The sequence below is a fragment of the Corvus hawaiiensis genome (assembly GCF_020740725.1).
Source record: "Corvus hawaiiensis isolate bCorHaw1 chromosome 34 unlocalized genomic scaffold, bCorHaw1.pri.cur SUPER_34g, whole genome shotgun sequence".
Classification (NCBI taxonomy): Eukaryota; Metazoa; Chordata; class Aves; order Passeriformes; family Corvidae; genus Corvus; species Corvus hawaiiensis.
Genome location: NW_025963261.1, coordinates 115,480 through 138,118, shown reverse-complemented (window position 1 = coordinate 138,118; position 22,639 = coordinate 115,480). Strand labels below are relative to the sequence as shown.

The following is a 22,639-nucleotide window of genomic DNA, read 5'->3' as shown; positions in this document are numbered from 1 at the left end:
TCCCACGGCCGCCGGGACCGCCCCTGCCCAGCCCGTGCTCCGCCTGCGCTGGGGTCCCCCCGGCCCTGCCCCCCCCGGGGCCCCGCCCCTGCCCGAGGTGAGTGGGGGAGGGGGGGCCCCTCTGCCCCCCCAGGCAGCATTTGGGGCGGGGGGAGGGGGTTGGGAGACCCCTCATCATCCCTGGGGGCTCCTGGGTTGCCCCAAACCCCCCCGGAACCCAAAATTCCTCCCCTGACCGCAGTGATGTCCCCAGAGGACATCCCTGGACCCCCCGAGACCCCCAGTACCGCCCCCCGACCCTCATTAATCCCTCTCCAGCGACTCCCAGCCCCCCTGACCCCCCCTTTTCCTCCTCCCAGGGCCCCCTTCCCCCACTGGAGTTGGGGGTGCAGCTGAGCCCCCCCGAGGCCGAGCTGGACCTGGGGCTGCTTGAGCGCCTCGGCCCCGCCCTTTCCGCCCTCTGTGGCCACGCCCACGGCCGGGACACGCCCACGGGGGAGGAGGACACGCCCTCTGGCAAGGTGGGTGGGGCTGGAAGGGGGAGGGGCTGGGAGGGGGAGGGGCTTGAGTGGGTATTACTGGAAAAGAGGTGGGGCTTGAGGGCAAATGGGGAGGGGCTTGAAAAGGGTGGGGCTCATAGAGAGGGGCTCGAGGTGGGCGTGGCTCAGGAGTGGGAGGGGCTCTGCAAGGGGCGTGGCGGGGAGGGGCTTGGTGTGGGCGTGTCCTGACGCTGCCCCGCCCCCAGGCGCGGTGGGCGTGGCCGCTGCTGCGCTGGGCGGCGCCGTGGGCGGGGCTGCGGCTGCGGCTGCCCCTGACCGACCTCCGACCCCCCCCCGCCCGCGCCCCCCCCCCCCGGCTGCGCCCCGAGAGCCTCCGGGTGGGGCTGGGGCGCCCCGCGGTGGGCGGGGCCGGGGGGCGGGGCCGCGGCCTGCGACAGCCTGGACGGTGAGCAGGGGAGGGGACACGGGGGGGACATGGGGGGGGGGACAGGGTGGGGACGGGGGTGACACGAGGGCGTGGCAGCGGTGTGGGACGGGGACGGGGGGGGGGGGGAACCACGGGGGACATGGGGGGGTCGGCGGGGTGGGGAGGGGACACTCTGAGCACAACGGGGGACCTGGGGGGGGACATTTGTGGGGACAGGACCCGGCACGGCGGGAGGGTCACGGGGGGGGCTGCCACGGGGGGGCACTCCCAGCAACGAGGAGGGGACATGGGGGGGGTCGGAGGGAGGACACTGGGGGACATCTCTGGGGACGGGGGGTGGGAGCAGGAGAGGCACAAACGGGGCAGGAGGGCCGGATGAGGGGGGCACAGCCGTGACCCCCCCCCCCCGTGTCTCCCCCGTGCCCCCCAGTGACGTACGAGGCCGAGGACTTGGGGACCCTCCCCTGCCTGCACGCGGAGCCGGGGCCCGGCCCGAGTGGGCCCCGCAGTGTCCCCACGTGAGCGGGGGGGCCCTGGGGGGGGTTCTTGAGGGGGCACCCCGAAATTTGGGAGGTGGGGGGAGTCTGGGGGCGGCTTGGGGGGGGGCTCCTGAGATGGAGGGCCAGCCCTGGGAGATTCTGCACGGGGGATTTTGGGTCATGGGGGGGTCCCCAGAGTCTGTTTTTGGGAGATGCCGGGGTTGGGGCGGGGTTTTGGGGTGTCCTGAGCGCCTCCCGTGTCCCGCAGGCTGGAGGTGACAGTGGCAGCCGCGCCCCCCAGGAGCCCCCCCGGGCCCCCCCCGACCCCATTCTCTGCCCGGCGCAGCATCTACGAGAGCCATGAGGTGCCCCCCCAGTTTCCTAAGAACGGTTTGGGGGGGTCCCAGAGAGGTTTGGGGGCTTCTGGGGAGATGTGGGGGAATTTGGGGGTCTCTGGGAGGTGTTGGGAGGGATTTGGGGGTCCCCAGAGGTTTCTGGGAGGGGTTTGGGGGTGTCCCCGCAAGGGCGGGGTGTTCTGGGAGGCTTTGGGGGTGTCCCTCAGGGGTTTGGGGGTCCTGGGGGGGGGTCTCTGAGGGGTTTGGGGGCCCACTGATCCCCCCAAACCCACGGTGTCCCCCTTCCCCCCCCAGCTGGTGCTGCCGGGGACCCCCGAGGAGTTGGGGGCGTTCGTGGGGCGGGCCCTGGGGGGGGCCCCCTGGACCCTGCGGGTGACGTTGCCCCGTGCCCACCTGAGCCTGAGCCCCCCAGAGCTGCTGCAGCGCCTCTACAACCGGTGAGGGGGGCCTGAAACCCGGGGGGGGCCCCGAAACCTGGGGGGACCCCAAAACCCCCCCCTGACCCCCCCCGAACCCCCCCCCCAGGATCAACAACGACCTCCTGCTCTGGGACCCCGCCGGCCCCGCCCCCTCGGAAGGCCCCGCCCCCTCCGAGGACCCCCCCCCCTCGGAAGGCCCCGCCTTCTTCCGGCCCTGCAGGTCCGCGCTGGGCACAGGTGAGACCACCGGGACCTCCCAAAATACGGGCTGTCCCCAAATTCCAGCTGTGGCTCCAAAGGCGGGGTGTCCCCAGGTCTCCGGCACCTCCCCAAAATACAGGGTGTCCCCCCACAGTCTTGGGCCTCCCCAAAAATGCCGGCTGCTCCTTGGGTGCCCCCAAAGCCCCGAGTGTCCTCTCAGCCTTGGCTGGCCCCTGGGTGCCCCCCAGCTGTCACCCCGGGTGTGGGGGTCCCCCCTGATCCTTCCTCCCTTGTCCCCTAGACTCAGAGGAGGAGGAGGAGGATGAAGGCTCCGGGGGGTCTCCGCAGGACCTTGGGGACACCGGGGACCCCCCCGAGCCCCCCCAGAGCGGCGGCGCCATGCTTGTCACTGTGCCCTGGGGCCGCGTCACCGCCGACTGTCCCCCCGCGGTGAGGGGAGCCCCTGTCTGTCACCCTGGGGCCCCGATGTCACCCTGAGTCACTCCTGGGTCATGTCAGAGTTCCCTGGGTCACTCCTGGGTCACTTTGGGGTCCCTCGGCTCCTTTCCTATCACCCCCAGTCCCCCCTTGTGTCAGCACAGGGCCCCCCCATCCTTGTGAGTCCCCTCCTGGGTGACCTCGGGGTGTCCCTGGGGCGGTTCCGGCCGGTGGGGTGGGGCAGCGTGTGACAGCTTTTTGGGGTGTCCCCAGGGGGGGGTCCCAGGGTCCCGGCTGGTGCTGGAGGTGGGGGAGGGGCGGCTCTGTGTCCTCCCCCGCCCGGGGGGGGTCCGGGGGCTGTCCCGGGCCTGCGCTGACATCCGGAGCCTCGTCCTGAGTCACGGTACCCCAAAACCGGGGCAGGGCCCCAAAAACGGGGGGGGGGAACAAAAACGGGGGGGGGGAACGACGACGACAAAAATGGGGAGGGCCAGAACCAGGGTGGGGGGGGCCTGAAATGGGGATGGGGCCCAAAAGGAGGGGGGGGGGGGGGCTGATAGCAGGGGGAGAGGGGGCAGGATGGGGGCAGTTGAAATGGGGGAGGGGCCCAAAATCTGGGGGGGGAGGTATCCCAAAATGGGGGACGGGGGAGAAACGAGGCAGGGGACACCAAAAATTAGGGGGGAGGGGCACCCTGAAAATTGGGGGGGGGGGGGGAGGGGGCATCTCAGTGTGGAGGAGGGGCTATCTGTTTATGGGGAGGGGCATGGAGGGGCGGAGGCCCCGAGTTTGGGGGGCAGCCCCTGGTTCGGGGGGGTTGCCCCAGTTTTAGGGGCCCCCAGCCCCTCCCCCACCGCACCCGTCCCCCAGGCCCGCTGCCGGAGGAGGGGGAGGGGTCGGGGCCGCCCCCCTGCCTGCACCCACCCTGGTGCCCTGGGACGAGCCCGCACCCCCTCCCGGGGTCCCCCCGCCCCCCCCGGATGTTGGCGCTGGCCCTGGGCAGCAGCATCGCCCCTCGCGGGGACACCAAGGTGGGGACAGCGGGGGGGACAGGGTTGGGGGGCACTGGGAGACATTCTGGGACACAGAGGGGACAGCGGAGCACGGAGGGGACGGGGCGGGGGGAACGGGGCAACATTGGGGGCGCAGGGGACAGCGGGTGGGGGACACAGGGGACATGGGGGGGACATGAGGAGGACGTTTGGGGACACGGGGGGACACTGGGCACAAAAGGGGGCACGGAGGGGACAGAAGACAGAGGAAGGAGGGGACACTGGGGACACAGACGGGACATGGAGCAGCCGGAGAGGGGCGGGGGCTGCTGGGGACACCGCCGTGTCCCCCCTGTGTCCCGATGTCCCCATGTCGACAGGAGCTGGTGGTGGCAGTGGCCCTCGAGGGGGTGATGCTGCGGCACCGCCCCGACCCCCCCGGGACCCCCTGGTACAGCCAGGTGAGCGGGGGGACATTGGGGACGTTGGGGACCTCGTTTGGGACATTCGGGAGACTCCTGGATTTGGGATCCCTGGGTTTGGGGTGGGGGAGGGGTCTCATTTGGGGAGGGCCTTGTTGGGGGATTTGGGGTTCCCGGTTTTGGAATTCCAGATTTTGGGATTCCTGTTTTGGGGGGTTTTTGCTCATTCCTGTTTTTGGGGTTTTTTCGGGGCTGTCAGTTTTGGGGCTCTCGTTGAGAGAATTTCCCTTTTTGGGGCGTGGCCTGGGGGTCACTGTTGGGGTGTCTTCCCCCCCCCAGCTTCTGGCCCTGCTGGCCCTGGAGGACGAGCCGGTTTTGGGGTACACAGCCCCTACTCCCCTGACTCAGCTGCACCTGCACCTGCAGCGCTGCGGCCTTGACTACAGGTGAGCACCCCAAAAACAGAGGGCCCAGGGGGTCTGGGAGGGGGTGATCCCAAAATGGGGGTCCTTTGGGGGGCTGTCGGTCCCCCGGGTTTTGGGGTTCCCTGAGAGGAGCACCTCAAAATGGGGGGGTCTGGGGGAGCCTTCAAGGTCACCCCAATGAGGGGGGTGTTGGGGAGGGGGACACCCCGATCTGGGGGTCCCGGGGGGGGAACACCCCGATCCCTTCCTGGGGGGGTGACCCCGTTTTGGGATCGCCCCCCAGGCCGCCGCCCCTCCCTCTGCGGGTGCTGGTGACAGCGGAGACCCTGAGTGTGACCTGCGGGAGCGGCCGCGACCCCCGCCGGGGGGGGCTCAGGTGGGGCTGGGGGTTCCAGGGGGGTTTGGGGGGGGCCACAGGCAGGTTTGGGGGATCCCAGGGGATTTTGGGGTCGGGTCCCCAGAGGGATTTGGTTGCAGGAGGTGCTTTTGGGGATCCTGGAGAGGTTTAGGGGGGGTCCCAGAGCTTGTTTAGGGGGTCCCAGGGGATTTTTGGGGAGTTCTAAGGGTCTTGGGCACCCTGGAGGAGTTTCCAGGAGGGTCCCGGGGGGGTTTCGGGGAGTGCTGGGGGGGGGGTTAGTGCTCCCGGGGGTGTTTTGGATTCCCTGGGGGATTTCCGGGGGTCCCGACCCCCATGACCCCCCCTTGCCCCCCCAGGCTCTTGGTCGATGACGGCTCCGTGTTCCTGAGCGAGCGCTGCGGGGGGGGGGGCGCTGGACCTGCAGAGGGGTAACGACCCCCCCGGGACCCCCCCATGTCCCCTCCCTGCGAGTGACCCCCAGGCTGTCCGGGGGGTGTCTGGGAGGTCACTCCGCCTGTCCCCCCCAGATTTCGTGTCCGTGCTGGACGTGGATTTCCTGGAGCTGCTGCTGACCACCTGGAGGGGGGCGGACGGCGAGGGGGGGGCAGTGAGTGGGGGAGGGGTGCGGGGGGGCCACAATGGGGTGGTTCGGGGGGGGCAAAGGGACCCGGGGGGGTTCGGGGAGGCTCACGGGGGATCGCTGCGATTTGGGGTGACTCCCCTGCCACCAGCCCCCCCGAGGAGCTGCTGGGCCGGGGGGGTCCTGAGAGCTCGGGGGGGAGGGGGCACTGGGGGCATTGGGGGCAGTTCAGCAAGGGTCGGGGGAGTCCGGGGGGTCAGTGCGATTTGGGGTGACCCTCCCCTCACCCCCCAGCCCCCTCCCGAAGAGCTGCTGGTGGCCCCCGCTCGCCTGCGGGGCCGCACCTGCGCCGACAGCGCCGCTGCCATCGCCCGCCTGCTGCGGCACCTGGGGACCCCCCCGCGGCCCCCCGCGGGACCCCCCCCCCACCGACGGACCTACCCCCGGACCCCCCCCGCCGGGGGCACCCGTGGAGAGACCCCCGGGAGACCCCGAGCCCTCCCCGGGGGGAGAACAGGTGGGGCTGGGGTGCCCAAAATGGGGCTGGGGGGGGGGGGGCACAGAGGGGTCTGGGGGGGCACGGGTGCCCTAAACGGGTCTGGGGGGGCACCGGGACCCCCAGTGTTCCTCCTCCAACTGTGCCCCCCCAACAGGCCCTCCCCACGGCCCCCCCTGCCCCGATCAACCAGCAGGACTTGACGGACGCCCTGAGGGACCCCCCCGGGGCCCTCCTCAGGGACCCTCGGACCCCCGGTATGGGGGGGGGAGGGAATTTGCGAGGGGGCTGGGCTTGCGGGGGGCTTTGGGGGGCTGTTTTGAGTTGGACGGGGTGTTTTGGGGAGGGGAGGCTGTTCTGGATCCGGGGGGGCCGTTTTGAGTCTGGGGGAGCTGTTCTGGATCCGGAGGGGCCGTTTGGGGTCCAGGGAGTCTCTGACCCCCCTTCTCCCTCCCAGCTCAGGCCCCGCGCCCCCCAGCCCCTCCCGTGTCTCTGTACCTGTTCCCGGGGGAGGGGGGGGGCTCCCCCCGGGCCCTCCCCGAGGCCCCCGAGCCCCCCCTGAGCCCCCCCCGGGGGGGCAGCGCCGGCCCCGACCCCGATCCTGACGGGTTCTGCGTTCTCGAGGCCCCCGAGACCCTGAGCCTGTGAGTGGGGGGGGCTGGGGGGTCTGGGGACTGGAGGAGTCCTGGGGAGTCCCAGATGAGTTGGGGGGGTTCCCACAGCCCCCGTGCCCCCCCCCAGGTCCTGCTGGATGCTGGGACCCCTCTGTGTGCCGGGGGTCCCTGGGGGTGCTTTGGCGGGTCTTGGGTGACATTTGGGTATCCCAGGGTGACTTTGGGGTGTCCCCAAGGAGTTTTTGGGGGTGTCCCTGACGCCTTTTCCCCCCCAGGCCGCCCTTCGGGGATGTTGGGTGTCCCGGGTGACATTTGGGTGTCCCTCACCCCATGGTTCCCCCCCAGGCCGCCCCTGTGTGTGCTGGCTGGCCCCGGGTGACTCTGGGGTGATGCTGGGGTGACGTTTCTGTGTTCCTGTCCCCAGGCCACCCCCCGGGTGCGCTGGCTGGCCCCCGGCCCCCTGCGGGTGCTCCCTGGGCACTTTGGGGTCCCGCGGGGGGAGCGGGACCGGCTGCGCCCCCCCCCGGGGCTGCCCCCCCCCCGCACCCGCCTCGTCCTGCGCGACCTCAGCCTCACCTGGGCTCTGTTCGGGGGGCGGGACTTCGGTCCTGACCCTGCCCACTTGCAGGTGGGACACGCCCTGGTGGGTGGGGCCGATAAAGACACACCCATGGGTGGGGCTGGGACACACTCTGGGGTGGGAGCTCGGCCCTGGCCCCGGCCATCACTGGTGGGACACGCCATTGGGTGTGGCCATTTGTTGGGACACAGCCCAAATGCGGAGGGGCTTGGGTGGGCGTGTCTGGGCATGGATACGCCCTTGGCCACATGGAGGGGGCTGATGGGCAGGCCACGCCCTGGGGAGGAGCTGAGGAAATGGCCACCCCCCTGGGAGGGGCCTGGTGTGGGCGGGGTCAGGCTCAGCCCCAACCTGATTGCTGAAAGGGGCGTGGCTTGTGCGCTGGGTGTGGCCGGGAGGGGCAGTGGGTGTGACCGGAGGGGCAGTGGGTGTGACCGAGGGGCAGTGGGTGTGACCGGAGGGGCAGTGGGTGTGTCCGGGAGGGGCAGTGGGTGTGGCTGGGGGGCAGTGGGTGTGGCCGGAGGGGCAGTGGGTGTGACCGGAGGGGCAGTGGGTGTGGCTGGGGGGCAGTGGGTGTGGCCGGAGGGGCAGTGGGTGTGACCGGAGGGGCAGTGGGTGTGACCGGGGGGCAGTGGGTGTGGCCGGAGGGGCAGTGGGTGTGGCCGGAGGGGCAGTGGGTGTGTCCGGGAGGGGCAGTGGGTGTGGCCGGAGGGGCAGTGGGTGTGGCTGGGGGGCAGTGGGTGTGGCCGGGGGGGCAGTGGGTGTGGCCGGAGGGGCAGTGGGTGTGGCTGGGGGGCAGTGGGTGTGGCCGGGGGGGCAGTGGGTGTGGCCGGAGGGGCAGTGGGTGTGACCGGGGGGCAGTGGGTGTGACCGGGGGGCAGTGGGTGTGGCCGGAGGGGCAGTGGGGTGTGGCCACACTGAGCCCCGCTCCCTGCAGGCCCCGCCCCCGCAGCGCAGGCCCCACCCCCCCGCGGTGGCGCAGCCGAGGGGGCCCCGGGAGGGTCCCGGAACAGCTGATGGAGCTGCACCTGGGCAAGGTCGGGGGTCCTGGGGGTCACTGGGGGGTCTTTGGGGTCACTGGGGGTCACTGGGGTCATGGAGCTGCACCTGGGCAAGTTGGGGGGCTGGAGGGGCCAGGGGGCTCACTGGGGGTGATTGGGGTCACTGGGGAATGATTGGGGGGTCATCGGGGTCCTTGGGTACTGGGACATTGGGAGGTCATGGGGGGTCACTGGGAGGTCATTGGGGGGCCATTGGGGTCTGGGGGGGCTCCTGGGGGGATTCTGTGGGTCCTGGATGGGGCTGGTGGAGGCACTTGGGGAGTTCGGGGGGTCCCGGGCAGGATTCTGGGGTCCTAGAGGGGATTTTGGGGTCCCGGGGCTCCTTTGGGGTCTCGGGGGGTCACCGCGCCCCACGGCCCCCCTGTGCCCCCCCAGGTTTGCCTCCAGCACGAGACGTATGCGGCGGAGCCCTGGGGGGCCGCGGGGGGGTCCCGGGGGGGTCCCCTGGGCCCGGGGGAGGTCCCCACGTCCCGCCTGGTGCTGCTGGTGCCGGAGCTGGAGCTGCGCGATCGCCTGGGGGGGGGCCCCGCGCCCCCCTTCCTGAGCCGCCACCCCCGAGGGGGGCCACCCCCACAGCCCCCCACGGTACTGACCCCGGACCCCCCGAGCCGGGAAACCCCAAAGCTGACCCCTCCTCACATCCTCCAAATCTGACACCCCCTTTGAGACCCCCCAAATCTGACCCCCCATCCCCTAAATGCGACCCTCCTGAGACCTCCCCACTGCCCACCAAATCCCCAAATGTGACCCCAAATCTGCCCCCAAGCCCCCCCAAATCTGACTTCCTCTTTCTAATCCCATTTTGCTCCCTGAATTTGTCCCCTATTCCTCCCCCCTCCTTTCTGAACCCCCCCCTTTCTGACCTCCCCTCTCTGTGCCCCCCCGCACCCCCAGCTCTGGCTCAAGGCGCTGCGGGTCCTGCCCCACCCGCCCCCCCCCGGGGGGGTCCCCGAGTGCTGCCTCAGGGTCACTGTGACCCCCCTGCGCCTGCACATCGACCAGGTGGGGCGGGGGGGCCGGGGGAGGGGGCGGGGGGGGCGTCCTGGGAGGGTTCCGGGGGGTCCTGGGTGTGTCGGGAGGGTCCTGGGGAGGTCTGGAGGGCCCCGGGGGGGGGTTTGGGGGGTCAGGGTGTCTTTGGGGGGTGGGTCTGAGGTCCGGGGCGGGGCTTGGGAGGGTTCTGGGGGGGTCCTGGGGGGTTTTGGGGGCCTGGGAGGGTGCCGGAGGTGTCGGGAGGGTCCTGGGAGGGAGCGGGGGGGGGCTGTTTTTGGGGGGGGGGGTCTCACGCTGTCCTTGCCCCCCCCCCCCCAGGACGCGCTGATTTTCCTCAGGGATTTCGCCGGCGGCTTCATCACCCACCTGAGCCCCCCCACGGGGCCCCCGCCAGGACCCTCGCCCGGTACCGGGGGGGCGGGGGGTGGAATGGAAGGAGGGGGTTCGGGGCCGGGGTTCGGGGGGTGTACCGGGATTTGGGGTCTCCTCACTGTCCCTCCCCCCCCCCGCCCCTTTCGCAGCCTGCCCCGGGGTCGGGGACCCCCCCCAGCCGGAGCCGCCCCCGGACGAGGAGCCCGAAACGAGACCCCCCCGATCTACTTCCGGTGGGACTGGGGCCCCTGGGAGGGACTGGGAGGGGCTGGGGTGTTCCTGGGGGTGACGGGAGGTGACAGGGCTGTCCCCGTGTCCGCAGCGAGTTCCGGTTCACGGCCGATGTCCCCGTCTGGCTGGACTACCGCGGCAAGCGCCGTCACCATGGAGCAGGTGACAGGGACAGGGGTGGCCGTGCTCCCCCAGTGTCCCTGTCCCCGGTGTCCCTGTCCCCGCTGACGCTGTTCCCGGTGTCCCTGTCCCCGGTGTCCCTGTCCCCGGTGTCCCTGTCCCCCGCTGACGCTGTTCCCGGTGTCCCTGTCCCCGGTGTCCCTGTCCCCGGTGTCCCTGTCCCCGCTGACGCTGTCCCCTCGCTGTCCCCTCGCTGTCCCCAGGGTGCCCTGGCCGGGATCCTGATCGGGCTGGCGCGGCTCAACTGCTCCCAACTGCGGCTGAAGCGGCTCTGCCACCGCCAGGGGTGCGACCCGGGGGACACGGGGAGGGACGGGGGGGGACACACGGAACAAAGGGGCCGTCGGGGGCCTGCGGGTCCCGCGTGTCCCCAAAGGCGCCATCCCTGTGTCCCCCCGCGTCCCCTCCCCGTGTCCCCTCTGTCCCCCCCTCTCCCTGCAGGCTGCTGGGGCTGGGCCGGGTCGTGTCCTACGCGGTGACCGAGTGGCTTCGGGACATCCGGTGTCACCAACTGCCGGGGCTGCTGGGGGGAGTGGCGCCCGTGCAACGCCGTGCTGCGGCTCTGTGAGTGTCCCCAATGTCCCCAAGTGTCCCCACGTGTCCCCAACACCCCCGTGCACGCCGTGCTGCGGCTCTGTGAGTGTCCCCAATGTCCCCAAGTGTCCCCACGTGTCCCCAACACCCCCGTGCACGCCGTGCTGCGGCTCTGTGAGTGTCCCGAGTGTCCCCAATGTCCCCAAGTGTCCCCTGACCCTGGGGGGTGTCCCCCGCCCCCCGTGTCCCCAGTGTCCCGCTGTCTCCTCAGGGCGGGCGCTCCGGGACCTGCTGCTGCAGCCGCTGCTGGGGGGCGGCCCCGGGGCCGTGACCCGGGGGGTGACGCGGGGGGTGACCCGCGGTGTCACCGCCCTCGGGGCCGCCTCCGCCAGCGCCGCCATCGGGCTGGGGACGAGGCTACTGCGGGCCCTGCAGGTGCGACCTCAAAATCCCCCCTGGGACCCCAAAACTGCCCTGAGACCCCCCCCCAGGACCCCAAAATCACCCCGGGACTCCCCCCCGGGACCCCAAAACCGTGCCAGAACCCCCAAAACTGCCCTGGGAAACCTCGCTGGGATCCCCAAAACTGTGCTGGAACCCCTCCATGGACCCTCAAACCAAGCCAGGACCCCCCGAAACTGCCCCAGGAGCCCGCTGGGGCCCCCCCCCAAACACCTGCAAACCCCTTCGGGACTCCCCCAAAACCCCGAGCCCTCCTGGATCCCGCAAAATTCCCCCCGGGACCCCCAAAACCTCTTTGGATCCCCAGATCCCCCCTGGACCCACCCAAGCCCCCCTGGGACCTCCCCCAGGACCCTCAAAACCCCTCTGGGACCCCTCCAAAACCCCACCGGGACCCCTCCATGCCCCCCCGGGGGTGTCGGGGGGTCCCCACTGTGTATGGGGGATGTCGGCGCTGTGACCTTTGACCCTCCCAGGCTTTGGCACCGAGGCCCTTTATGGACTTGTGGCTCCCCCGGGCCCCCCCCGGCCACTCCCGGCCCCCCGGAGCCCCCCAGCGGCACCAGCGCCCCCCAGTACGGACCAGTAGGGACCAGTATGGGCAGGGGGGCTGGGGAGGATCCCAGGTTGGGGTCGGGGGGCTCCCAGTATTATGGGCGGGGGGCTGGGAGGGGGCCCAGTATGGGCTGGGGGAGGGGGAATCCCAGTATGGCCCAGTTTGGGGTCAGGATGTTCCCAGTTCGCCCTGGGGGTGCTGGGAGGGGGGGTCTTTGTGCCCCCCAGTGCCTCAGTATTCCCCCCTCTCTCCCCAGCGCCCCCCCGGCACGAGGAGCGGCCCCGCCCCCACCGAGGGACTGGGGGGGCCCCGCCCCCAATAAACTGGCAGAGACTGGTTCTTACTGGGACTGAGACTGGTTCTTATTGGGAGTGAGGGGTTCATACGAGGGGGGGCTGGTCCTTACTGTGGGAACTGGTTTTTGCTCGGGGAGCTCGGGGTGGGGAGCTCGCGCGCCGCGGGGGGAGGGGCAGGAAAGGCCCCGCCCCGCCGTGACGTCACCGCCGCGCCCGTGACGCCATCGCTCTGCGTCGCGCGAGGAGCGCGCGGAACGGCGCCGGTCGGTGGGGGAGGGGCGGGGAGGGGGCAGGGGCTGGGGGAGGGGCGAGGGTCCCGGCGGTCTCCCGGGGGGAAGGGGTCGTAACTGCTCTTTGGGGGGGAGGGGCTCCCAGTGCGGCCCAGTTTCGGGGGGGCGGTCCCAGTTTGGGCTGGGGTGTGGGGAGGGATTCCCAGTATGGCCCAGTTGGGGTCAGAGGGTCCCAGTACGGGCCAGTTTGGGGCCGGGGTGATCCCAGGGTGGCGGGAGGGGCTCAGGGCGTTCCCAGTACGGCCCAGTTTAGGGTCAGCGTGTCCCGGTGTGGGGTCAGCGTGTCTGGGGCTACTTGGGGCCACTGGGGACATTTGGGGACACTTGGGGACACCGTGGCCCCCCGCAGGGATGAGCAGCGACCTGGACGTGTTTGTGGGGAACACGACACTGATCGACGAGGAGGTGTACCGGCTGTGGCTGGACGGGCACTCGGGTGAGGGACACGGGACAGCTGGGCCATGGCCGGGGACACACCTGGGACAGCTGGGACGCACTCGGGACAATGGGACACACCTTGGGACATTTGGGGACAGCTGGGACACAGCTGGGATCCGCCTGGGACACCTGAGGAGCAATGGCTGGGACACAGCTGGGGACACAGCAGGGGCAGCTGGAACACAGCTGGGACACATCTGGGACAAGTGGGACACACCTGAACACATCTGGAGGACGCTTGGCACACACCTGGGGGATACCCAGTGTCCCCAGTGCTGTCCCCGGTGTCCCAATGGCACCCCCAATGTCCCCGATGTCCCAGTGCTCTCCCCAGTGTCCCTCACATCCTAAATGTCCCCAACGTCCCTGTCGCAGTGGCCGAGGCGGTGGCGCGGCGCCTGCGGGGCGGGGTGCTGGAGCGGGAGGGGACATCGGTGGCGGTGCTGCAGAGCGACACCCGCGACCACTACAGAACCTTCCAGATGCTGGAGCGGCTCCTGCACGCCCCGCCCCGGCTGCTGCAGCAGCTGCTGTTCCAGATCCCCCCCGAGCGGCAGGCGCTGCTCGTGCAGCGGTACTGGGGGCACTGGGAGGGACTGGGGGGCACTGGGACATCCCCCCGAGTGCCAGGCCGTGCTCATGCAGCGGTACTGGGCAAACTGGAGGGACTGGGAGAGACTGGAACAGCGTAACTGGGGACGCTGGGGGGACTGGGAGTGAACAGGGAGGGACAGGTGGGGGGACTGGGAGCGCTGGGACAGGTGCTGGGCCCCCCAGGTACTACGCCTTTGATGAGGCCCTGGCCCGGGAGCTCCTCGGTAAGAAACTCTCCAAGGGCACCAAGAAGGAGCTGGATGAGATCAGCGCCCGCACCGGGGTCGGGATCCGCAGCTGCCGGCGCCAGGTGGGAGCCCAAACCCGGGGGGGGCGGGGGAGAAACGGGGGAATCCTAAACCAGGAGGGAGGGAAATGGGGGAGAAACCCCAAAAATGGGGAGGAAAACCCCAAAAACGGGGGGGGCTTTGGCTGGCGGGGGGCGTGGTCTGGCCCTACTGGGGAGCTCGGAGTGGGGGAGTTCAAAGGGGTTTTGCAGGTTCTGGGGGGTTCTGGAGTCTGGGGGGGTTTTGGGGTGATTTTGGGGCACTGACCCTCCCCATCCCCCCAGTTTGACAACTTCAAGAGAGTTTTCAAGGCTGTGGAGGAGCTGCGGGGGCCCCTGGCCGAGAACATCCAGCAGCTCTTCCTGCTGCCCCCACCCCTCGCACGGTGGGTCTGGGGAGGCCCCAAATTGGGACAGGGCTTCAAATTGAGGGGGGGCCCAAATTGGGGGGGGGGGGGGGGGGGGGGCAAGGGGCTGCCCCTGGGGGTGGATTTAGGGGGCCCCAGGGGGTGTTGGGACCACCTGAAGGTGCTGGGGAGGTCTCCAGTGCTGCCGGGGGGGGGTCCCAGGGGAGTCCTGGTGGGGGTCAAGAAGGATTTTTAGGACCCCCATTGTGGGGGAGGGTTTTGGGGTGCAGGCAACACCTGCGAGGGGGGGTTGGGGGTTCTAGGAGTGGTTTGGGAATGTGGGGGGGGTTTGGAGGTGCTTAGGCGGGGTTTAGGGTGCTGAGGGAGGATTTGGGGTGCCGGAGGGTGTTGGGGTTGTTGAGGGGTTTAAGGGAGGTTTGGGGGTTCCCTTGGAGGCCGGGGACCCCTGACCACCCCGTTTTGCCCCCCCAGGGACTACGCCGCCATCGTGTTCTTTGCCAACAGCCGCTTTGAGACCGGCAAGCGGCGCCTGCAGTTCCTGACCTTTGGGGACTTCGCCGCCTGCGCCCAGAGCATGATGGGGCACTGGAGCCAGGGGGCACTGGGTGAGCCCCGGAAGCCCCCCACCCCCCCAAATCACCCGGCACCCCGCGCCTGGGGACACCCCCCAGTGTGGGGGACATGTGGGTGACATCTTTAGTGTGGGAGGGAGGTGGGGGGCTCTGGGCGAGGAGATGCCTTGGGGACATCAAGGACACTCAGAGACCCCCCTGGTGACATCGGGAACCCCCCAGGCGTGACCTGGTGTTCTGGTGACCCCGAGGGACCCTGGTGACCACCAATGTTTCCATGACCCCAAGATGTCCCCAGCATCCCCAGTGTCTCTGTGACTGCGACACCTCCGTGGTGTCCCCAGTGTCCCCCTGTCCCCACGTGACCCCCGGTATCCCCCTGTCCCCAGCACCCGAGGCAGCTGAGCCAGATGGGGACCTGCCCAAGTCTTTCCTGCAGGACCTGAAAGAGCTGAAGGTGCTGGTGACCGACAAGGACCTGCTGGACCAGCACAAGAGGTGACACCGCAGGATGGGGACACCCCAGGACAAGGACACCCCAAAAACGGGGACAGCAAAAACAGCCACACCCTGATAATGGGCACCCCAACTCTATGGGGCACCCCAAAAGCGGGCTCACTGCGAGCAGGGCCACCCCAGCAGTGGAGCCCCCTCAGACCCCTGGGGCCCCCAAAACTGGGCGGGTCCCCCAAATCTCCGGGTCCTGCAGAATTTCCTGGGATCCCCCAAACTTTCATCTCCCCAAACCCTTGGATCTCCCCAGACTTCTCCAGTTTGTGGGTGGGTGGCCCAGTGCCCCCCACAAAAATGCCATTTGTGCCCCAAATTCCTGGGTCCCCCCCCAAACCTTGGGTCTTTCTTGGGGTGGGGGGGAGGGGCTGCTGGAGTCCTCGGTGGGGGGCCCCGGTTTTGGGGGATCCCTGGGTCCCCCCAAACCACCTCCTCCCCCTAGCCTGGTGTGCTCGGCCCTGCGGGGGAAGATCTCGGTCTACAACGAGCTCGAGGCCAATTTCAAGGTGAACCCCTGAAAAAAGGGGGAGTCCTGAGGGGGGGAGGGGACCCAAAATCCCCCTGAACCCCTTGAAAAATCCTGGGACCCCCTAAAATCCCAGGGGACCCCCCTGGGCACCTTTGTGGGGGGTGAGTGGGTGAGTGGGGGGGGGGTCCCCAGCATTGGGTTTCCCCTGAAGGGAATTTTGGGATGGGAGGTGGGTCTCCAAAATCCTGAGAGCCCCCTGAGGTCCTGGGTGTTCTTTTTGGGGGGCTCAGGTGGTCCTGGGAGGGTGGTCCCGGTTATGGGAGTTCCCCAAAATCCTGGGCTCCCCCCACAAAGAACTGGGTCCGTGCTTGGGAAGGATTCCCGGGTTTGGGGGGCTCTGGGGGAGGGTCCCAGGTTTGGGGGGGGTGCCCAAAACACCCTTGTGCCCCCCAGGCGCTGTCCCGGGCGCTGGTGAACGTGGGGGGGAAGTTGACCCACGCCCGTGACGTTCGGGATTTCTTCGTGGACCTGGTGGAGAAGGTGAGGGGGGACCCCAAAAACGGGAACCTAAAAAACTTCCTGGCATTCCTGGAGTAGGATTCTCTAAACTGGGACCCCCCCCCAAAAAAATCCGGGTGGGCTTTGGGGTCCCCGCAGGTGATCGAGCCCTGCCGCTCCGACAAGTGGAGCCCGGGGGACCTGCGGCTCTTCCTGACCCAGTACACGGCGGCACCCCGAAACCTGCCCGGCTTCAGGTGAGACCCCAAAACCGGAAACACCCCCTTAAACCACCCTCGAATTCCCCTGAGCACCCCCAGATCCCCCCTGGAACCTACCAGGCTTCAGGTGAGACCCCAGAATTGGAAACCCCCCTGATTCCTCAAATCTTCCCCGGCAACCTTTAGAGGGACCCTAAAAACACCCCAAAACTGGGCTGAGGGGTGATTTGAAACACCAGGGGGGTTCCCTGAAAGCGAGGGACCCCCCCAAAGTTTTGGGCTGCCTTGTTTTGCAGGCACCAGGCGCTGTGGGAGCGCTACATGGCCGCCATCACTGCCTGCCTGCTGCGCATGTACCACGACTGAGCCCCAAAAACGGGCCGGCCCCGAAAACCGCAGACCCCAAAACTGGGGTACCCCGAGGATGCGACACCTCTGGGAAATTAAAGGATTTGGGAGTTGCCCCCCGAATGGCAAGGGACACCCCAAAAATGGGGCAGCTTCCAAATATGGGACCCGAAAAAGAGGGGGAATCCCGAAAATCTGACAGCCCCAAGGATGGAGGAGCAGCATCCCAAAATTTGGATATTTGGAGTCCGGGGGATCCCCCGGAAATGGGGACTGTGGGCATTAGGACACCCCAAATCCAGTGGATGCAGGAGTGGCAGCACCCCAAATATCGGGACATTGGGAATTGGGGAACCCCAAAAAAAGGGGTGACTCCAAAACTGGGACACCTCGACTTAACCCCATGGAGACTCCCCAAAGCTGGGGGTGTCTGGCAAGCGGGACCGCTCCAAAATGGGGGAAACCCCGAAATTTTTGGGCGCTCCTCCCACGTGACCCCAGAAGGGCGGGGGGGGGGTGGGGGGGAGGGAGTAATAAAGAGGTGGAAATGGAGCTGAATTGGAGGCGTTTGTGGGGGGTGGCTTGGGGGGTTGGACCCCGAGATTTTGGGGAAGGGGTGGGTTTGGGAGGGGGAGAATTGAAGGGTCCCCAAATCTCGGGGGGGGTTGGGGGAATGAAGGGAGGGGGAGGGGCATTGAGGGATGGGGGAGGGGCCCTCCCGCGCTTCGGGGCCGATTTTGGGGGGGGAGGATCTGTTGAGCCTCGGGGGAGGGGCCAGAGCCGAGAGGGGTAAGTGAGGCCACGGGGTTTTTTTTTGGGGGGGGGGGGGGAGGGGGGGCTTACCTCCACTCCTTCCACGGCGGGGCCCCCCCCTCGAAACGCCCCTCCCCCACAGCGACGCCCCTTCCTCCCCCAACCCCGGAGGGGGCTTTGGTAGGGGAGGGGCGTCCCGGGGATGGAGGGGGGGGGCTGCCAGGAGGGGGCTGGGCCCCTCCGGCGGGTCACAGAGTTTGGGGTGACGCCCCCTGACCCCCTCAGCGCCATGGGCCCCCCCTCGCTGCTCCTCCTCCTCTTCCTCAGCGCCACCGTGGCCCCCGCGGCCCCCCCGGACCTGGAGGAGCCCGAGGATTATGCGGTGGGGAAGGGGCGATTTGGGGGGGAGGGGCGGGGGGGTTCTGGTTCCCCTCCCGAAATCTTCCCCCCCGCCCCAAACGCCCGAGTCCCCCCTCCCAAAAAAATACCTTGGCCCCTCCCCCATTCCCAAACTTCTGGAGTCGTGATGGGGGAGGGGCTGAGATGGGGAGGGTGGGGGCGGGGGGAGGGGTGTGGGGTCACTTGGGGGGGGTCATGGGGGGTGGGTGACCCCCTCTCTCTCGCCCCCCCCCCAGGAGTGCAGCGATGGGTACGAGTGGGACCCCGAAACCGAGCACTGCAAAGGTGGGGGAGGGGATCTGAGGGTTGGGGCCCCCAACTTGGGGGGGGCGGGGGAAGTTGGGTCCCCAGTCTGGGGGGGTTGAGGGTCCCAAATTTGAGGGCGGCGGGGTTCTCGGGTTTTGGGGTGTCCCGGGGTCCGCAGGAGGCATTCGGAGGTCCCGGCCCCCCCAGGGATGTGGTGGGGTTCTGGGGGTTCCCAGGCTGGTTTTGGGGACTGGGGGTGTCTCGGGGGTCCCTTCTCGGTGTTCCCTCCCCAGGGGTGTTTGGGGGCTCCCAGGGTCACTTCAGGAGTGGTCGGGGGTGTTGGAGAGGAGCGGTTTAGGGTCTCGGGGGGTGTTTTGGGGGAGTCCTGAGGGAGTTCGATGGGGTCTCAGGGAGTGTTTGGGGGAGATCTTGGGGCTGTTTCGCGGCAGGGGGGCACGGGGTCCCCTCTCGGGGTGCTTTGGGGGTTCAGTGGGTGACGGGGCTGGTTTGGGGGGGTTCCCCTTTACTGCCCCCCCGGACCCCTCCAGACGTGGACGAGTGCGCGGGGGCGGGGCCGCCGCCGTGCCGGGGATCCATGAAGTGCCTGAACCATTTCGGGGGGTACCTGTGCCTGCCGCGCTCGGCCGCGCTGCTCAGCCCCGGCCCCGGCCCCGGCCCCGGCCCCGGCCCCGGCCCCGGCCCCGGCCCGGCCCCGCCCCCGGCCCCGCCCCCGGCCCCGGCCCCCGACGGCCGCTGCCCGCCCGGATTCGGCCCCGCCCCCGACGGCACCTGCGCAGGTGAGAAGGGGCGGAGCCTGAGGGGTGGGTGGGCCCGCGGCGAGGGGCGTGGCTATGGTTATGCAAATCGGTGGGCGAGGCTGTTGAAAGATGCAGGGGCGTGGCCAAACGGGTGGCGGGTGTGGCCAAGGAGCAGCAGGTGGAGCCAAAAGGAGGGCGGAGCTGGTTTGTGGGCGTGGTTTACAGGCGAGGCGTGGTCTAGGAGGGTGGGGCTGATTTGTGGGCCGGGCTAAAGCACAGGTTGTGTTTCGGGGTGTGGCCTGGGAGGGTGGGGCTGCCCCGGGGGTTTTTGGGTGTGATTTTGGGGGGTCCCTGCAGGGGTAGGGGGGGTGATCCCATGATTGGGGGTCAGTCAGGAGGGAGTCCCGGTGCTTCTCCCCTTCCTGTGCCCTCCCCCAGACGTGGACGAGTGCGCAGGGCCCCCCCCGTGCCGGCCCAGCCAGGACTGCATCAACCTCCCGGGGGGCTTTGAGTGCCGCTGCCCCCCTGGCTACCGACACTGGCGCACCGAGTGCGTGGGTCAGTGCAAGGGTCCTGGGGGGCGTGGGAGGGTTACGGGAGTTTTGGGGAGGATTTGGGGGGGCTAGGATGAACTGTGGGGGAGTTCGGGGGGAATATGGGGGGATTTGGGGTGGGGCTATGGGGTAAAGGGAGCTGTGGGGCTCTATGGGGTGGGTTTGGAGCTCAGGGGTGTTTATGGGGTAGTTTTGGGGTGGTTTTGGCTGTTTCTGGCGCAGATGAGGAGGAGGGCTGGGTGTGGGTTCCAGGGGGTGTTTATGGGGTGGTTTTGGCTGTTTCTGGCACAGATGAGGACGAGTGCCAGTTCCGCTGGTGCCAGCACAGCTGCGCCAACTCCCCTGGAGCCTTCGCCTGTCGCTGCCACCCCGGGTTCAGCCTCGGCCCTGACGGCCGCTCCTGCCTTGGTCAGAGCCCCCCCAGGCCACCGGGACCCCTCCGGGACACCCCCAGATGTACGGGGGGAGGATTTCCCCCACTGTCATTGGGCCCTGGAGGGTTGGGGGGAGGTGAGGCCTCCCAAATCCTCTCCCGAAGCCCCTCCTTCCCGCCCACAGACGTGGACGAGTGCTCCATGGGCGCCCGCTGCTCCCAGCACTGCCTCAACACCTTCGGCTCCTTCCGCTGCCGCTGCCGCCCCGGCTTTGCACTGGGCGCTGACGGGCACGAGTGCCACGGTAAGACACGCCCAGCCAGGTGAGGACACGCCCACTCCCTTATGGACACGCCCCCCCGGTCCTGGGCACACCCATCTGGTGTAGACATGCCCACCCTGGGTATGGACACGTCCCCAGATAAGTAGCCACGCCCATAGAGCAGTAGCACCGCCCCCAGGGCCATGACCACGCCCCCTTCCCCGCCCAGACCCCCCACCCTGCTATCAGACCCCTCCCACAGACACAGAGCCCCTCCCCCGGTTCGCAGTCCCGCCCCCACCGCGGGCCGCCCACTGCTGGGTGGGGTGGGGTGGGGTGGGGTGGGGTGGGGGTGGCACGGGCGTTGCCGGCGTGGGGCTGTGAGACCCCTCGGGTGTCACCGCGGGGCCGCCGGTGGCTCTGCCCACCCCCCCCCCGTCATCACTGCAGGGCCTCACCGGGGTCTCTGTCCCCCCCACCTCGTGGGGGTCTCTCAGATGTGGACGAGTGCCAGGCGGGGGTCCCGTGCCAGCACCGCTGCCAGAATCTCCCAGGGGGCTTTAGCTGCCTCTGCCCCCCTGGCTACGCTGAGGACAGGGGGCTGTGCCGGGGTATGGGGGGGCTCAGGAAGGGGCTGGGGGGGCTTTGGGGCGGTTTCGGGGCTTTGGAGGGGCTGTGGGATGGTTTGGGCAGTGTCTCTGGTGCGGTTTGGGAGCTGTGGGGGCTCTGGGGCAGTGGGGGAGCCGTTTGTGGTGGGTGGGGGGACTCGGGGGCTCTGTGGGGAGGCTGAGTGGGCTCTGGGAGTGATTTGGGGGGGCTGTGAGGCGGTTTGGGGGCTTTGTGTGGGATTTGAGGGCCCTTCCTTGTTGGTGATGTCAAGGGCGGGTTTGGGCAGAGCTCTGGGGTGTTTTGGGGGAGCTCTGGGGGGTCGAGGGCTTTGTGGTCAGTGTGGGGGGGCTCAGCTGCCCCCAAAGCCCCCCCCATTCCCCTCCAGATCGGGACGAGTGCACTGAGGGCTCCCACGACTGCAGGGGGGCCCAGAGCTGCCTCAACACTTTTGGGGGGCACCTCTGTGTCCCCCGCGAGCTCTGCCGGGGACCCTACACATCTCACCCCCGCAGCAACGGGTAGGTACCCCCCCACGCACCCCAAAACCCCAGGGACAGGACGCGATCCCTCTGTGCACCCCCAAAATCTGGGGAGACTCCTTGTGACCCCCACCAGGTCACCCCAAAATCCTGGGGGATCCCTATAACCCCACCGGGGGGGAAGGGGCAAGATCTGAGGGGAGTTTTTGGGGGCCCCGGGGGGTTTGGAGCCCCCCCGACACTCCTTTTTGGGGATCTCCAGGACCTGCGTGTGCCCCGAGGGTGTCCCCGGCTGCGCCCCCCGCCCCCGTTGGCTCCTCCATCGTTTCCTGGCCATTCCCCAAATTCCCGATGTTCCCACTGGGATTTTCCAGCTCCAGCACCCCCCGGGGGACCCCCAAAGGCTGCGGCTGCGGGGAGGCCCCCCTGGCACCTTTCGCCTGCGGGTACCAGGGGCTGGGAGGGTTTGGGGGGGGTGGAGAGAGCTTGTGGTGGGGCTCAGCAGAATCTGGGGTAGTTCTGAGGCATTTTGGGGGGGGCTAAGGGGAAATTTGAGGGTGTCTGGTGTGGTTTTGAGGAGGTTCTGAGGTATTTTGGGAGGGTCTAGAGGGCAGTGGGGAAGGGTTAAGTGGGGGGTTGGGGGATCTGTGGGGTGATTTGGGGTCTCTTTGGTGTCCTTTGGGGTATTTGGAAGGGGGTCTTTAAGGCATTTAGGGGGGCTCAATGGGAGTTTGGGGGGCCCGGGGGGAATCTGGGGGGGGTTGATTCTCTGTGGTGCCACTCGGTGTTTTTCGGGGGTCTTTAGGACATTTTTGGGGGGGGGGGGGGGGTGGTGGGAATTCGGGGGGCCCGGGAGGTGGGGGTGGGGTCTCCGTGTGACCCCGCCCCCCCGGCAGGCGCTGACCAATCACAGCTCGCTGCTGGAGCTCACGCGCCCCCTGGCGGGCCCGCGGCAGCTGCTGCTGGAGCTGGAGCTCCTCCCACGCGGGCCCCGCCCCCCGCCCGCCGAGACCACGCCCACCAGCGCTTGGGACCCGCCCCCTCCGCGTGGGCGCGGCCTGGCCTTGCTCCGCCTCCACCTGGCAGTAGGGGCCCACCCATTCTAGGGGGTGAAACTCCCAAACTCCCCCCAGGACCCCCAAAACTCCACCGGGAACCCCCAAAACACCTCCGGGAGCCCCAACTGTGCCCTGGGGCCTCCAAACCCACCTGGGACTCCCCAACCCCCCCTGGGACCTCCGATTTCCCCCAGGTCTTTTCCAGGACCCCCTGAAGAACCCTCTGGGACCCTCCAAGGACCCCAAGCCCCCCCCCCGGGCCTGCCCCAAACCATCCCTGGGACAGCCCTCACCCTACCTGGGATCCCAAAATTTCTCCCTTGGGAGCCCCAGCTTCCCCCAAAGGATCCCCCAAACCATCCCCATGACCCCCCAAAGAAACCCCCGGGACCCCCAGTGTGGGGGCAAACAATGAGCGTCTTAGTGCTGAGCAGTTCAGAGTGGTGGGAACTGGGAGGGACTGAGAGGGTCTGGGAAGTTTTTGGGGACACTGGGAGGAACTGGCGTGTTACTGGGAGGGCACTGGGATGGAACTGGGGCTCACTGGGAGGAACTGGTGCTTCTCCAAGAATCGCATGGACACT

General features: G+C 69.0%; 4 protein-coding genes across 4 annotated transcripts; all 4 read left to right on the top strand.

Moving 5' to 3' along the window:
- Window positions 1-359: 359 nt before the first annotated feature.
- On the top strand, window positions 360-7,694 carry LOC125320780 (autophagy-related protein 2 homolog A-like; the record flags this gene model as incomplete). Its single annotated transcript, XM_048293201.1, has 19 exons — window positions 360-521; window positions 746-750; window positions 869-945; window positions 1,358-1,445; window positions 1,675-1,771; window positions 2,057-2,199; window positions 2,288-2,418; window positions 2,684-2,832; window positions 3,094-3,223; window positions 3,691-3,851; window positions 4,193-4,273; window positions 4,574-4,680; window positions 4,943-5,035; window positions 5,374-5,445; window positions 5,545-5,624; window positions 5,892-6,114; window positions 6,251-6,350; window positions 6,551-6,737; window positions 7,132-7,694. Coding segments are annotated over 17 exons (1,845 nt in total), but the record flags the coding sequence as incomplete, so codon positions are not given.
- A 524-nt stretch (window positions 7,695-8,218) lies between these two features.
- On the top strand, window positions 8,219-12,075 carry LOC125320785 (autophagy-related protein 2 homolog A-like). The gene is made up of 11 exons (XM_048293208.1): window positions 8,219-8,324; window positions 8,724-8,933; window positions 9,243-9,350; window positions 9,657-9,744; window positions 9,860-9,943; window positions 10,033-10,103; window positions 10,325-10,407; window positions 10,563-10,685; window positions 10,927-11,090; window positions 11,594-11,692; window positions 11,930-12,075. Exons 1-11 carry the CDS (start codon window positions 8,304-8,306, stop codon window positions 12,046-12,048), a joined length of 1,170 nt encoding a protein of 389 aa, XP_048149165.1. The 5' UTR covers window positions 8,219-8,303; the 3' UTR covers window positions 12,049-12,075.
- A 53-nt stretch (window positions 12,076-12,128) lies between these two features.
- LOC125320786 (FGF1 intracellular binding protein) lies at window positions 12,129-17,115 on the top strand. Its single transcript, XM_048293209.1, has 11 exons — window positions 12,129-12,232; window positions 12,609-12,695; window positions 13,073-13,271; window positions 13,475-13,601; window positions 13,863-13,963; window positions 14,417-14,550; window positions 14,907-15,015; window positions 15,470-15,533; window positions 15,950-16,036; window positions 16,154-16,251; window positions 16,512-17,115. Exons 2-11 carry the CDS (start codon window positions 12,611-12,613, stop codon window positions 16,579-16,581), a joined length of 1,074 nt encoding a protein of 357 aa, XP_048149166.1. The 5' UTR covers window positions 12,129-12,232; window positions 12,609-12,610; the 3' UTR covers window positions 16,582-17,115.
- Window positions 17,116-17,401: 286 nt separating this feature from the next.
- Window positions 17,402-22,485, top strand: LOC125320787 (EGF-containing fibulin-like extracellular matrix protein 2). The gene is made up of 11 exons (XM_048293210.1): window positions 17,402-17,698; window positions 17,952-18,000; window positions 18,510-18,652; window positions 18,698-18,758; window positions 19,158-19,277; window positions 19,565-19,681; window positions 19,832-19,951; window positions 20,407-20,520; window positions 20,904-21,036; window positions 21,260-21,443; window positions 21,894-22,485. Exons 1-11 carry the CDS (start codon window positions 17,519-17,521, stop codon window positions 22,101-22,103), a joined length of 1,431 nt encoding a protein of 476 aa, XP_048149167.1. The 5' UTR covers window positions 17,402-17,518; the 3' UTR covers window positions 22,104-22,485.
- The last annotated feature ends 154 nt before the right edge of the window (window positions 22,486-22,639 follow it).

Coding starts and splice junctions, on each gene's coding strand:
- LOC125320786 (XM_048293209.1), top strand. CDS start 12,611: ATGAGCAGCGACCTGGACGTGTTTGTGGGGAACACGACACTGATCGAC. Junction 12,696..13,072: donor GTGGCTGGACGGGCACTCGG/GTGAGGGACACG, acceptor TCCCTGTCGCAG/TGGCCGAGGCGGTGGCGCGG. Junction 16,252..16,511: donor CGAAACCTGCCCGGCTTCAG/GTGAGACCCCAA, acceptor CTTGTTTTGCAG/GCACCAGGCGCTGTGGGAGC.
- LOC125320785 (XM_048293208.1), top strand. CDS start 8,304: ATGGAGCTGCACCTGGGCAAG. Junction 9,944..10,032: donor ACCCCCCCGATCTACTTCCG/GTGGGACTGGGG, acceptor CCGTGTCCGCAG/CGAGTTCCGGTTCACGGCCG. Junction 10,104..10,324: donor GCGCCGTCACCATGGAGCAG/GTGACAGGGACA, acceptor CGCTGTCCCCAG/GGTGCCCTGGCCGGGATCCT.
- LOC125320787 (XM_048293210.1), top strand. CDS start 17,519: ATGGAGGGGGGGGGCTGCCAGGAGGGGGCTGGGCCCCTCCGGCGGGTC. Junction 18,001..18,509: donor CGAAACCGAGCACTGCAAAG/GTGGGGGAGGGG, acceptor GGACCCCTCCAG/ACGTGGACGAGTGCGCGGGG. Junction 18,759..19,157: donor CCCCGACGGCACCTGCGCAG/GTGAGAAGGGGC, acceptor GCCCTCCCCCAG/ACGTGGACGAGTGCGCAGGG.